Source organism: Geotrypetes seraphini, chromosome 9 (genome assembly GCF_902459505.1).
Source record: "Geotrypetes seraphini chromosome 9, aGeoSer1.1, whole genome shotgun sequence".
NCBI lineage: Eukaryota > Metazoa > Chordata > Amphibia > Gymnophiona > Dermophiidae > Geotrypetes > Geotrypetes seraphini.
The window spans coordinates 13,777,920-13,790,566 of NC_047092.1; the positions used below are offsets into that span (position 1 = coordinate 13,777,920).

At 43.4% G+C, this 12,647-nt stretch overlaps 1 protein-coding gene across 4 annotated transcripts in view; it reads right to left on the reverse strand.

The window, feature by feature from the left end:
* CHCHD3 (coiled-coil-helix-coiled-coil-helix domain containing 3) overlaps window positions 1-12,647 on the reverse strand; it is a 319,905-nt gene that overhangs the window by 262,321 nt on the left and 44,937 nt on the right. For all 4 annotated transcript variants that reach the window (XM_033959561.1, XM_033959564.1, XM_033959562.1 and 1 more), the window contains exon 3: window positions 9,485-9,566. In XM_033959561.1, coding sequence (XP_033815452.1) covers window positions 9,485-9,566 — 82 coding nt within the window. The remainder of the gene's footprint in view (window positions 1-9,484; window positions 9,567-12,647) is intronic.

Consider the following 12,647-nt stretch of genomic DNA (forward strand, 5'->3'; position numbering starts at 1 on the left):
AGATGTGCCAGGTGCCCCAACATAATATCCAATACAGATGCCCATTATTTGTATCTGATATATTCTGTGCCCAACCATTAAATGTTGTGGGTGTAAATCTCCAAAAGATGACATCCAGATATCTCTGTAGATATCAAGCACATTATGAAAAGCTCTTTAGCATTTTTATGCCCAGCTCAAGTATATTAGCATCAACTCTAAAGGCCTACATTGCTGCACCAAACACTAGGAATCCAATACCTTCAAGATTTAGCATCTATAGGTGCCATACGGACCAATGATCGATAATTCAAATCCCACCCAAGTAATCCAATGTTTCAGCCCCAGCACTGAGGGATACTGATGCTTTGTTTCAAGCAGCATGGACATTGCTCCTTCTCACTACATGATGCTTGAAGCAGAACTGTCCATCTCTGTTCCTGCCAAGCACTCTCAAAGAAGACAACTCAGCCCCAACTACTTTGGGGGAGCATGTGACAGCATTCAAGGTCCAGAATCTGGCCATCAATCTACCTCAGGCAACTCAAGTGTACTTTACCTCTCCTCCCATAGCCCAGTCCTAACTGGCAAATGTATTTAAAAAGATAGACCATGGGATCCTGGACATATTCAAATGCCTACTACCTCCATACCTTACACCAGCACCAATATATGAACAAAGATGCAAAAGAACATTGGAAATATCCTAGAGACTATGGCTCTAGCCAACCTACTGCAGGACTTTGAAGAAAATTCTGGTCAAGAAGCTGTCACTCAGATGTATCAGGTGATGTAGCTCCTCCAGAGAACTAGCCAGCATCAAGGTCTAAATCCCAAAGGACAAGGGGAGTCCTCACAGAAGCCTTGTTTACAGTCAAAAACTTGAATTTTACCAGAGCAGTATTACTCTGACTCAGTCTGAAAGGCCCTGGGTTCAGGCCTATAGGTCAGAAGATTGCACTGATCAGGAGGATTGCAGTGACCTTCCCAATAACCACTCTTCTCCACAGGAAAGGGGAATGTTTCCTCAAGAAACCTTGCCATTTCTTTTACAAAATGAGGGAAGGCTAAGCCCATGCTTTTCAGTTAGAAAAATAGGAAGAGCCCAGGGCAGATTTTAGACTTCCTCAAATTTCTCAACCCAAAAGGAATGGCAATACCAATATGATGTGCATATAAAAACATGGGGGATACTCCTATCTGTGCAGCTAATTAATAAAATGATTCCATGTTTCCAAAAGGCTCTCAGATTCAAAACCTACCTCTACCATACTAGTCAGTGGGAGATGAGGCTGCTCTCAAGAAAGCCCAAAGGATTAAAATATCTACTCCTAAGTACCCCTGAAAGGGTTGCTCATAGCCTAGGAATTTCTGAGAAGGAAGGTACGGTATTCCAGAATGATATGCTCTTTCTGCAAAGCTTCAGATTAGTCCTACATGGATCACATATGCAAAGCCCGGTGGAGGTCTTCAAGTCATCTGGAGGGAGGGGGGACAGGGTACAGAACCTGGCAGGGAGGGAGTGGGGCTGGGTGCAGAGACTGGCAGGGCAGCGAGGGAGGAGGACCAGAGTGCAGAGCTTCCTCCCCCCAGTTTATATTTGAGTCAATCTTTTCCTGCTTTATTGGGGGGGGGGAGGTTACCTCGGTTTATATTTGAGAATACTGTATACGGTACAGAATATCTATATACTTAGACAGAATATAAGAATCAGGATATTGCCATCATTGACTCTCAAACTTCTGGACTGACCCCCATGAAGTCCCTTTCTTCTTGAGTACCAGAAGATAAATGGAATGGTGATCTTAACCTTATTCTTTGGGGGGAGGGGGGACTCCCATGAGCTCTCTCTTCTCCAAGTTGAAGAGCCTTAGCTGCTTTATACTTTCCTCATAGGGAAGTCGTCCCATCCCCTTTATCATTTCTATTGTCCTTCCCTGTATCCCTGCACCTTTTCTAATTCCGTTAAGTCTTTTTTGAGATGCGGTGACCAGAACTGCACACAGGATTTGAGATGTGATTGTACCATTGAGCAAAAGAAAGACATTACAACATTTCCATTTTTGTTTTCCATTCCTTTCTTGATAATTCCTAACATTCTTTTTTGCTTTCTTAGCCACCACTACACAATGAGCAGAGAGTTTCAATGTATCCTCAACGATGACATCTAGATCATTTTCCTAGGTGATGACTCCTAATGTGGAACCTTGCATCACATAACTATAGTTCGGATTCCTCTTTCCCCCATCATCATCTGCCATCTTGATTCCCAGTCTCCCAGTATCGCAAGGTCCTCTACAATTTTTCACAATCCTCTTGCAATTTAACAACCTTACATAACTTTGTGTCATCAGCAAATTGAATTACCTCACCAGTTATTATCTCAAGATCATTTATACATTTATTAAAAAGCAGCAGTCCCAGCACAGACCCATTGGGAACTCCATTATTTACCCTTCTCCGTTGAGAATACCGATCATTTAACTCTACTCTGTTTTCTATCCTTTAACCAGTTCTTACTCCACAATAGGACATTATCTCCTATTCCATTACTTTCTAATTTCCTCAAGAATCTTTCATGAGGTACTTTAAAGTCCAGATACACAATAAAGATCTGCGCACCTTTATCCACATGTTTATTCATCCCGTTCAAGAAATGTAGTAGATTGGTGAAGCAAGATTTCTCTTGCGTTAATCCATATTGGCTTTGTCTCATTAAACCATGCTTATGTACTGTATATACTCTGTATTTTGTTCTTTATAATAGTTTCTACCATTTTGCCTGGCACAGATATCAGACTCACCAGTCTAAAATTTCACAGATCACCTCTGGAACCCTTTTCAAAAATTGGTGTTACAATGGCCCTCTAATCTTATGGTACCATGCTGGATTCTAAAGATAAATTATAAGTTACTAACAATAGCACTGTAAGTTCATATTTCAATTCTATCAATTCTCTGATGTATATCTTCAGGTCCAGGTGATTTGCTACTCTTCAGTTGGTCAAATTGTCCCATTACATTTTCCATTTTTACAGAGATTTGGTTCAGTTTCTCTGACTCATCAGCATTGAATGCCATTTCTGACATTGGTATCTCCACACGTCTTCCTCTGTGAAGACCGGAGCAAAGACTTCATTTAATTTCTCTGCTGTGGTCTTGTCTTCCCTGAGTGCACCGTTTACCCTTTGGTCATCTAGTGGTCCAAATGATTCATTTACCAGCTTCCAGCTTTTAATATACCTAAAAAAAATTTTGCTATGTGTTTTGACTCCAAAGCATCTACTTTTCAAGATCTCTCTTTGACTTCCTTATGCTGTTTCCTATTGTTTCTCCTGAGAGGTTAAGAGACAAAAGTACAAATTTGCCAGTTGTCTTCAAGATAGTTTCAGAAAGTCATTATTTACCCATGGAGATGGCCCAAAACATGCAGATTTTTAATGCATGTTCTGGGGATGGTTAAGAACATAAGAATTGCCGCTGCTGGGTCAGACCAGTGGTTTCAAGTTTCAAGTTTAATAATAAATTTGATTAATCGCTTAATTTTAATTCTAAGCGATGTACATATTAAAATACAGTGTTGGGGAGACAAAACAGTGCATTACAAAAACAGAGTCTTGCAGGGTAATTAACAAACTCGACAATACTAAACACAGAAGGAAAAAGGAGTAGAACTACTATTTGATAGAAAGCAAGACATTTAAGGAAAAAAACATAGGGAGGGTAAAGTTAAAAAGCTTCAATAAAATGATAGAGTCGAATTAAAATTGACTAAAATAACTAATTTTCGAATGCGTCTTTGAAGAGAAAACTCTTCAATTTACTTTTAAATTTTTCCAAATTATGTTCTTCTCTCAAATAAATAGGAAGAGTATTCCAGGTTTGAGGTGCTGTAACGGAAAAAATGAATTGTCGCCTTGTATTGATAATTTTGAGAGAGGGAACTGTTAGTAGGTGCTGTTCATTGGATCTCAGCATTCTTTTAGAAGAATATGGGATTAATAATTTATAAATGAAAGCAGAAGTTTTATAAAGTAGAGATTTGAATGTTAGTAGGCATAATTTATATGTTATCCGGTAAGCTACTGGAAGCCAGTGTGCTTTTTCAAGAAGAGGTGTTACATGGTCATACTTCTTGGCTTTTGATATGAGCTTAATAGAGGCGTTCTGGATAATCTGTAGACGTTTGATTTCATTTTGAGCTATACCCTTGAATAGGGCATTGCAATAGTCAATTTTGGAAATCACCAAAGAGTGAATAAGGATATTAAGAGATTTAGGACAAAGGAATTGTGAGAGTGAACGAATTTGACGGAGTCTGAAAAAGGTTGATTTAATGATACTGCTAATATGATCATGGAAGTTTAATTTATGATCAAAAATGATCCCCAAGATCTTAATATTACTCACTTGTTGTAAAGGAGAACCTTTAATAGAGATGGGAAAGTTAAGCTTTAGATTGTCTTTCCACGGAAAGAGCATCACATTTGATTTACTAACGTTGAGCACTAGTCTGTTGGTATCCAGCCAATTATGAATTTGTTCTAACTTCTTATTAATTGTAATAGTATCCAAGGGATTGTTAGTATCTAATGGATGTAAAAGTTGGATATCATCAGCATAGGCAAATACGTTAAAACCAATGGATTGACACAATGTCATCAGGGGTGCAAGAAATATATTAAATAAAAGTGGAGAAAGAATAGACCCTTGGGGGACTCCAGATGTCGTGCCCAGCAGTCCGCTCATTCAGCGGCCCTCTGGTCAAAGACCAGTGCCCTAACTGAGACTAGCCCTACCAGCACACGTTCCTGTTCAGCAGGAACTTGTCCAACTTTGTCTTGAATCCCTGGAGGATGTTTTCCCCTATAACAGACTCTGGAAGAGCGTTCCAGTTTTCTACCATTCTCTGGGTGAAGAAGAACTTCCTTACGTTTGTATGGAATCTATCCCCTTTCAACATTAGAGAGTGCCCTCTCGTTCCCCCTACTGCCGCCTAACTTATTTTAAATAGCAATAAATGGCATGATAATTGACTGCATCATTTAAAACCAATTAAAAACACATTAGAAATAAATGTAAGTGCCTGGAGGTGCCCTCAAAGAACGGCAGCCATCTTCCATCCATAGAGGCGCCTACCAGTGCCTACGCCAATTATAGAATCCAGACCTAAATGACAGATCACCACAAAAAAAATCAAGCAAGTTTTCAATTTTAAAAATAATCAAACAAGTTAGAATATATCAATAAATAATCACCCAACAGGAATCTAATTTTAAAAAGTCATGATGTTTAAGATAAAACATTTCAACCCATCATATATGGTTTCATTTCACTTCTTATTTAATTGGGAAGTCTGATGAGTTTTGGTCATTTATATTCTGCTAACTCATCACAGACTCTTGTCAAGCTAATACAATAAATAATACAGCTGTAGTATGAAACAATTTAAAATACATGCAGATAATTTCAGTAGCACTATGGTAATTACATTCTGATTTAAGCGACCTATACCATTTGCTGCCTTCACCTTCTGTAAAGATATAATGTGTTCTGAGCTTAGAGAATGGAGAAATTAACAACCTCAAGCAGAACTGCATACTTCAAGAGTGAATGGCGCAAAGTCTTTTTGCACATCAAGGCTCCTAATTTAATAAACACAATTGCAGACATTTTTAGAGCACTGCAATTGCACAAGGCGATTTGTAAGCTAGCAGTTTGAAAGAACAGCCAGTGGTGGAAAAGTTTACTATTTAAATATTTCCTATTATTACCCAATTAAGAGCAGATATAGTCCAACTCCACAAAAAGTGGAAACAAAGAGAAGGCAGGTCAACTATAGACCTGTAGATCTAACTACAGTATTGAACAAAGATAAGGAAATGCTGCTCAAGTAAAGGAGCATGCAGTATCTTTAAGCAAGCAGGGCAAAAATTAAGGAGAGGGACTCCAAATTATTATTCTCCTGGGCCCTTCCCAATTTCCCCACTCACCAAAACCATTCCATTCAATATCACTCTCTCCCTCCTCACCACCTCTGGGGGCCACCATCTTTCCCTTTCTCTTCCCAGCTGTCCTCTCATCCAGCATCTCTCCCATCTTCCTCCTCCTTTCCTCCCTCCCACTACCTCCAAATCCACCATCTCTCACTTTTTCCTTCCAAATACCTTCTCATTCAGCACCTCTCCTTTCCTCCTCCTCCTTCCTTCCCTTCCTACCACCAACAGGTTCACCATTTCTGCCTTCCACTTCCCAATACCCTCCCATCCATCTCCTTCCAAGTGTCAAGTAGGGCAGCTCCCGGGGGGGCCTATAGGTGGGATGTCCTTCTCGGTCCAAAGCCCCCCCCCTCCATGCTCACCATTTATAGTTCAAGAGGATTGCCAGTAAGGCAGCTGTTGGTCATGTGTTGTGCATGCACACAACACAAGCACAACAGCTGAGCCCATATAAAATAAAACCAAAAAAGTCTTTTGCAGCTGAGCTGCACACACATACACACATACACAAAAACCAGAGTCTAAGTCACCACCCAGGAGAGGGGCCTAAGACACCAGACCAACCAGGGACTTAGGCCCCTGAAGAGGAAGGCCCACCATTTCAATGAGATGGGCCTGCCGGCAGGAGTGAGTGAGCACCTCTTCTGCTAAGTTTTCTAAATAAGGTGCCCATTCATTTTAAAGGTAGGAGAGGAGGTTTGGGGGGGAGGGCACGGTGGGGGAAGGTTACCTGGAGGGCTCAGGGTGGGAGGAATTGGGGGCTCTCCCTGCCCGTTGAGCTGATTGTGGCAAGGTAATCCCCAATCACCTGAACTGTCAGGGCTCCCCCGGGGACTCCTGTCAGCTGAGTTGATAGGGAATTCCCCTGCCATGATCAACTCAGCTGGCAGGGTGAGCTCAGCGGCAGGCATGGTTTTCTTTCACAGGAGGGATGGGGGGAGGAGCTGTGCCTAGCACTTGCTCTTCTGAGCAAGCACCAAACACAGTTCACAGTTCCTCCTCCCTTTTACCGGCGATTCTCTGCAAAATAGCATGCATATAATTTGCATGCTATTGTACTGAGCATCGCTAGTAAAAAAATAAAAAATAATCGTTCCCACCATGGTATTTTTTACCTATGGTGTAGGAGTTTTGAGCCTCAAAGCCCACGTTAATCTCATAAAAAAATTTTTATGACATTAAACAATTAATGCGTCAATCACATTATTACTGCGTTAAATGTTCTGCCCTACTAAAAAGAGATTTATGTTTATTGCATTTGATATATCGCCTTTCATACTTAGACAAACAATTCAGTTTACAGGTCAATTACAGACACAGTACAGCTAAGTGGTTTAAGCAGCAAAGTACTTCATGCTGCCCAGGTTTTGATTTCAGTTCACATGGTGCAGCAAATAATGTTGACCTAATTCACAGATGCTAACCCAGGCCGAGTGCCCAACTATAAGCAACAAAATCAATGATTATTACACCAATTGAACAGCCTGACCCTTCAAGATTCTTAAGGAATTCCATAACATCCAGCAAATTTTTGAGATAAAACTAGAGACCACCAACCAAATTGTTTGGTGACTTATTAATGCAGTAGTATGTTGGTTAAAATTCAAGATAAGGTTTAATAAAATACACCAGAGATTTCCATACCTTTACACCCCCCCCCATCCTAAAACAGAATATTCAATAAAATTCAATCTATTCACCCACCTTTAATTATCCCGTTGTCCATGTCTTACCTATTTTATCTGTGTGACCTTTCCGCTCATTAAAAATGTTTCATTTGCATTATAGTGACATTGCATATTTCAATTATATAAATGCTCTATTGTTCTATTTTAATACATATCATAACTGATATTGAATCATATTACTGGTATTACTATGATTGAATTTGCCTATTTCTAGTTTCACTTACCATCCTAATTGCATTATGATGCTGACAATTACCATGCTATTACTACAATGTAAGCAGCCTATGTCAAGCTTCTACTCAATACTATATTGTAACGATATTGTAACCTAAATGCTCCCATTGCCCTATCGCTTTACTGCATCTGATTTTTACCAGATCTCTCATTCCCGTTCTGTTCTCTGCCTACATGTATTGATGACTGTCCAGTGCGCCTATTCTCGCTGAATGTTTGCAGCCTGTTCCAGCCCTCTTATCCCTGTATCCGCTTCATGTACTTTAAAACCTTACTACGTACCTATCTTCGCTGATTGTCCAGCTCCTCTTATTATAAACCGCCTCGAACTACTATGGCTTTGGCGATATCAATAATGATAAAAGGCTAAGCGCGCATGCGCTTTTCAAAAATCGTGATTCCTGGTGGCGTGAGGTGTGCTTCTGTGCCAGTCCTCACGGCGCCTGCGTGTGACTGTGCAGAAGACACCAGCGACACCTCCCTCCTGCTCCTCTTCAAAGCGGCCTGCTGAGGTTCGCCAGCCGCTGTAGCGAACCTCGCAAGCCGCTCTCCACCTCCGTGCAGAAGAAGGAGTCGGGGTTGCCGCTGCAGCCCCGCCCACCGCCATGAAGCAGGAGAACTTGTCCTTGGCGCGTCACCGTCCGCCCTCACTCGCCCGCTGCCTCTCACTCGCCGCCTGCCCTCTCTCCCTGCCCGTGTCCTCGCCGTGTCACCTCCCGCCCTCACTCGCCGCTGCTGATCCACTTCTTCAGAGCAGCCTGCGATCGGGGCCGGATTTAAAGAACCTCGCAGGCCGCTCTCCAACCTCAGTAGCACGCTCCGGAGCCTCTGACGCACGGGATCGCATCAGAGGGAACGTGCTACCGAGTTGGAGAGCGGCCTGCTAGGTTCGCTAAAGCCGTCCACCATGATCGCAGGCTGCTTTGAAGAGGAGCAGGCCAGAAGATGGAGGGAGGGTAAGAATGGGGCTTCTTTGGGGGGAGGGGTGTGCTTGGGACAGACAGGTGTGCTCGGAGGGGGGGAGGGGAAAGACAGAAGGGGCCATGGAGAGACAGGGAGAGGGAAAGGGGGCTGCTTTGTGGGGAGGTGTGCTGGAGACAGACAGCTTTGCTCTGGGGGGGAAGACAGAAGGGGCCATGGAGAGACAGGGAAAGGGGGCTGCTTTGGTGGGGAGGGTGTGCTTGGGACATACAGCTGTGCTCGGGGGGGGGCAGGGGGAAGACAGAAGGGGCCATGGAGAGACAGGGAGAGGGAAAGGGGGCTGCTTTGTGGGGAGGTGTGCTGGGGACAGACAGCTTTGCTCTGGGGGGGGACGACAGAAGAGGACCATGGACAGTTAGGGAGAGGGAAAGGGGGCTGCTTTGGGGTGGAGGTGTGTCCTGGGGGCAGACAGTTTTGCTTGGGGGGGAGGGGGGGACAGGAGGATACAGACAGCGGCCAAGGAGAGAGAGATAGAGAAACACAGACAGACAGATCTATTCTAGCACCCGTTAATGTAACGGGCTTAAAGACTAGTATAAGAATAAAATTATTATTATTATATAAGCTGTTAATATAGCTTAATAAATAAATACCACCACCAACCTTTTCTGCGCTTCAGATTCTCTTCTAGCTTGCTCCAGTGCTAGCTCCTCAGCTATTTTCATTTTTAGTTCTGCTTCATTCACTACAATTATAAATTTTTTAAAAAAAAAGGAAATAAAAAAAATTATAATTTCAGTAGAAGTCATCAAAGAGCAGCTCAGGAATACACTTTTCTAAACAAGGTAAGACCAAAATCAGAGATACATAAATAGATACAGTAATCTTTCAGTTATCTGACACCTATGCTGGTAACTGTAGTTTCTGGTTGTTTGAAAATTACCATATATACTCGAATATAAGTCGATCTGAATATAAAAGTCGAGACCTCCATTTTTCCCCCAAAAAGGAGGAAAAATGGTTGACTCGAATGTAAGATGGGGGCTTAATATTCAAGTGTCATGCCTTGCCAGAATCTGCACCCAGTGTCCCCTCCCTCATGCCCTCCCCTGCCAGGCTCTGCACCCATCCCTCTTCCCTTCCTTACCAGGCTCTGCACCCAGCCCCCTTCACTCCCTGCCAGGCTCTGCACCCAGCCCTCTTCCCTTCCTGCTCTCCCAGGCTCTATACCCAGCCCCCCTCACTCCTTGCCAGGTTCTGTAACCAGCCCCCCTCACTCCCTGCCAGGCTCTGCACCCAGCCCTCTTCCCTCCCTGCCCTACTAGGCATTGTACCCAGCCTCCCTCACTCCTTGCCAGGCTCTGTATCCAGTCCCCCTCACTCCCTGCTAAGCTTTGCACCCTGTACCCTCTCTGGTGGTCTAGTGGTAGGCTGGGACAGCAGGGATGCCTCCTGTCTCCTATCACGGCTGACTAACTTTTTTTTTTTTATAACCCCCCTCCCCCTACCATTTGTGCCATTTTTAATCCCTGGTGGACCAGCGGTGTATGGGGCAGGAATGATCTTTCCGTGCCCTGTCCCGTGCTGTGCCTCTCCGTCCCTGGTTCCCATTTTGCGGCCAGCAGCACACCCGACAGGGCTGAGCTTTTCATGCTTCCTGCTCGGCCCTGCACCACTGTCTGAATGGCTCCTGCCAGTTCTCGCGGGATGAGAATTGGCGGCAGCCATTCAGACAGTGGTGCAGGGCCGAGCAGGAAGCACAAAAAGCTCGGCTCTGTAGGGTGCGCCGCTGGCCGCAAAATGCGAACCAGGGACAGAGAGGCTCAGCACGGGGCAGGGAGAGGAAAGATCGCTCCTGCTCTATACAATGCTGGACCACCAGGGATTAAAAATGACGCAAAAGTAAGTGCAAGGGTGTGTGGTTTTTTTGTTATCTCATCCTATATTCGAGTATATACAGTACTCAAAATAGTTTTGTCTCCATTCCCACCTCACTCTTCCTCTCTCTATCATCCACCTACCACCACTTATAGGTCTAGCATCTGTTCCTTCCTTCCCACTCTCCTTTCTGGTTTGTGTCACTTTCTCGTCCCCTAAAAATACTTATGGGTCCAGCATCCATCCATCTCCCCTGCTGGACCCTCCCCACACACACATTTCTGGTACACCTACCTCCAAGGTCTGCCCTCCCTCCCTTCACACAGGTATGGGCTCCTGGACCTCACTTACCTGAACCAGCAGCGGTAGTAGTGCTGACCCCCCCCCCCTCACTCACTTACCTGAAGCAGCAGAAGTCTTGACCTGTCAACCCCTCCCCCACTCGCTTATCTGAAGCAGAAAGGGACACTATAAACAGGTTTCTCACGGCCAACCCCAGCAGGACCTTTCCTCTACCACATCACTTCTGATGCGGCAGAGTTAAGGTCCTACCAGGGCTGGCCGCAAGAAGCCTGTTTACAGCATTGCCTCTGCTAACTGGTGCCACTGCTGCTTCGGGTAAATAAGGGAGAAAGGGAGGGAAGTTGGCAGGTCAGGACTGCTACTACTGTGGCTTTGGGCTAGAGGGAGGGGGGTTGGTGGGTCAGGGCCGCTGCTAAAACTTTGGGCAAGTGAGGGAGGGAGGGGGATTGGTGGGTCAGGACTGCTACCGCTGCTGATTCTGGGGCTCTAGGGAGGGATAGAGAAGGGTTTGTCTGGTCATGACCACTGCCGCTGCTTCTTTGGGGGCTGGAGGAAATATGGAGAGGGGGTTATTGGGTCAGGACTGCTGCTGCTGTTTTAGGGGCTGGAGGGAGGATGATTTTTTTTTTTTTGCCAGTTGGGTGAGAGTGCTGGTTGCTAGAATAACTGGATAATTGGGATTCTTCTACTATATACACAGACAGACATATGCACATACATACAAACACATATAATTAGTGGCTCCAATGAAAAAGTCATTTGATAATATCTGTTAATGGTACAGCATTACACTTCTGATGACAATTAGCAAAACAATACCCCTTTTATGCAGCAAACTATCGAATAACCTTAGAACAGTGACTTCTTGACATAGAAATAAATATCAGAAAAGTACCCTAGTTTCTTGTTTCTCTTCTAGCTTAATCAGAACTAGTGCAGGAAGACAAAGAAGATACTTCATTCATAGCTACTAGGGAATTTTTCATTTATTTTAATAGACCCTTCTAAATTCCTAGGCTACAATCTTATAAGATAGGAGCCATGCACCAAGAATGCTTCCAGAACCAGTACCACAATCTGTCACATTTAAAAGTCCCATTTTAATTAGAATGTTAAGATGGGAATTAGGCATCCAAGTCAAGACATGCTCAATTCTAATGATATTTTAAAATAGGCTCTGTCAAACACAGAACCTTTTGTCAAATACATATAAGGAACTATAGGAATACACATTTAGCAGGAGCAAGCATTTTATAAATGTACACATGCACAAAATTGCACCATTAACTCGGCACTTTCCAAATGGAAGCATTGACATTTACTGTAGACATTGAAGTGGCAATGTCTTAACTTCTATTTGTAACCATCAATATGGCTATGGTCACTATATATATATATATATATATATATATATATATCCCACCTTGAATTGTTAACATAACATTGCTCTGAATGAAGACAAGTCCTGCATTGATTTCTTTTCTTCTTTTTTTATTTTCTTTATTGTGCAACAGTACAGAAACATAAAAAACAGCATCGGTTTCTCCAAGAACAAATCTGGAACACTCAGAACAATGAAAGATTAAGTTACCTTGCTAATCTTCTTTCAGATAGAAGACATAGGATTCTGTTCAGTAGCTATTAC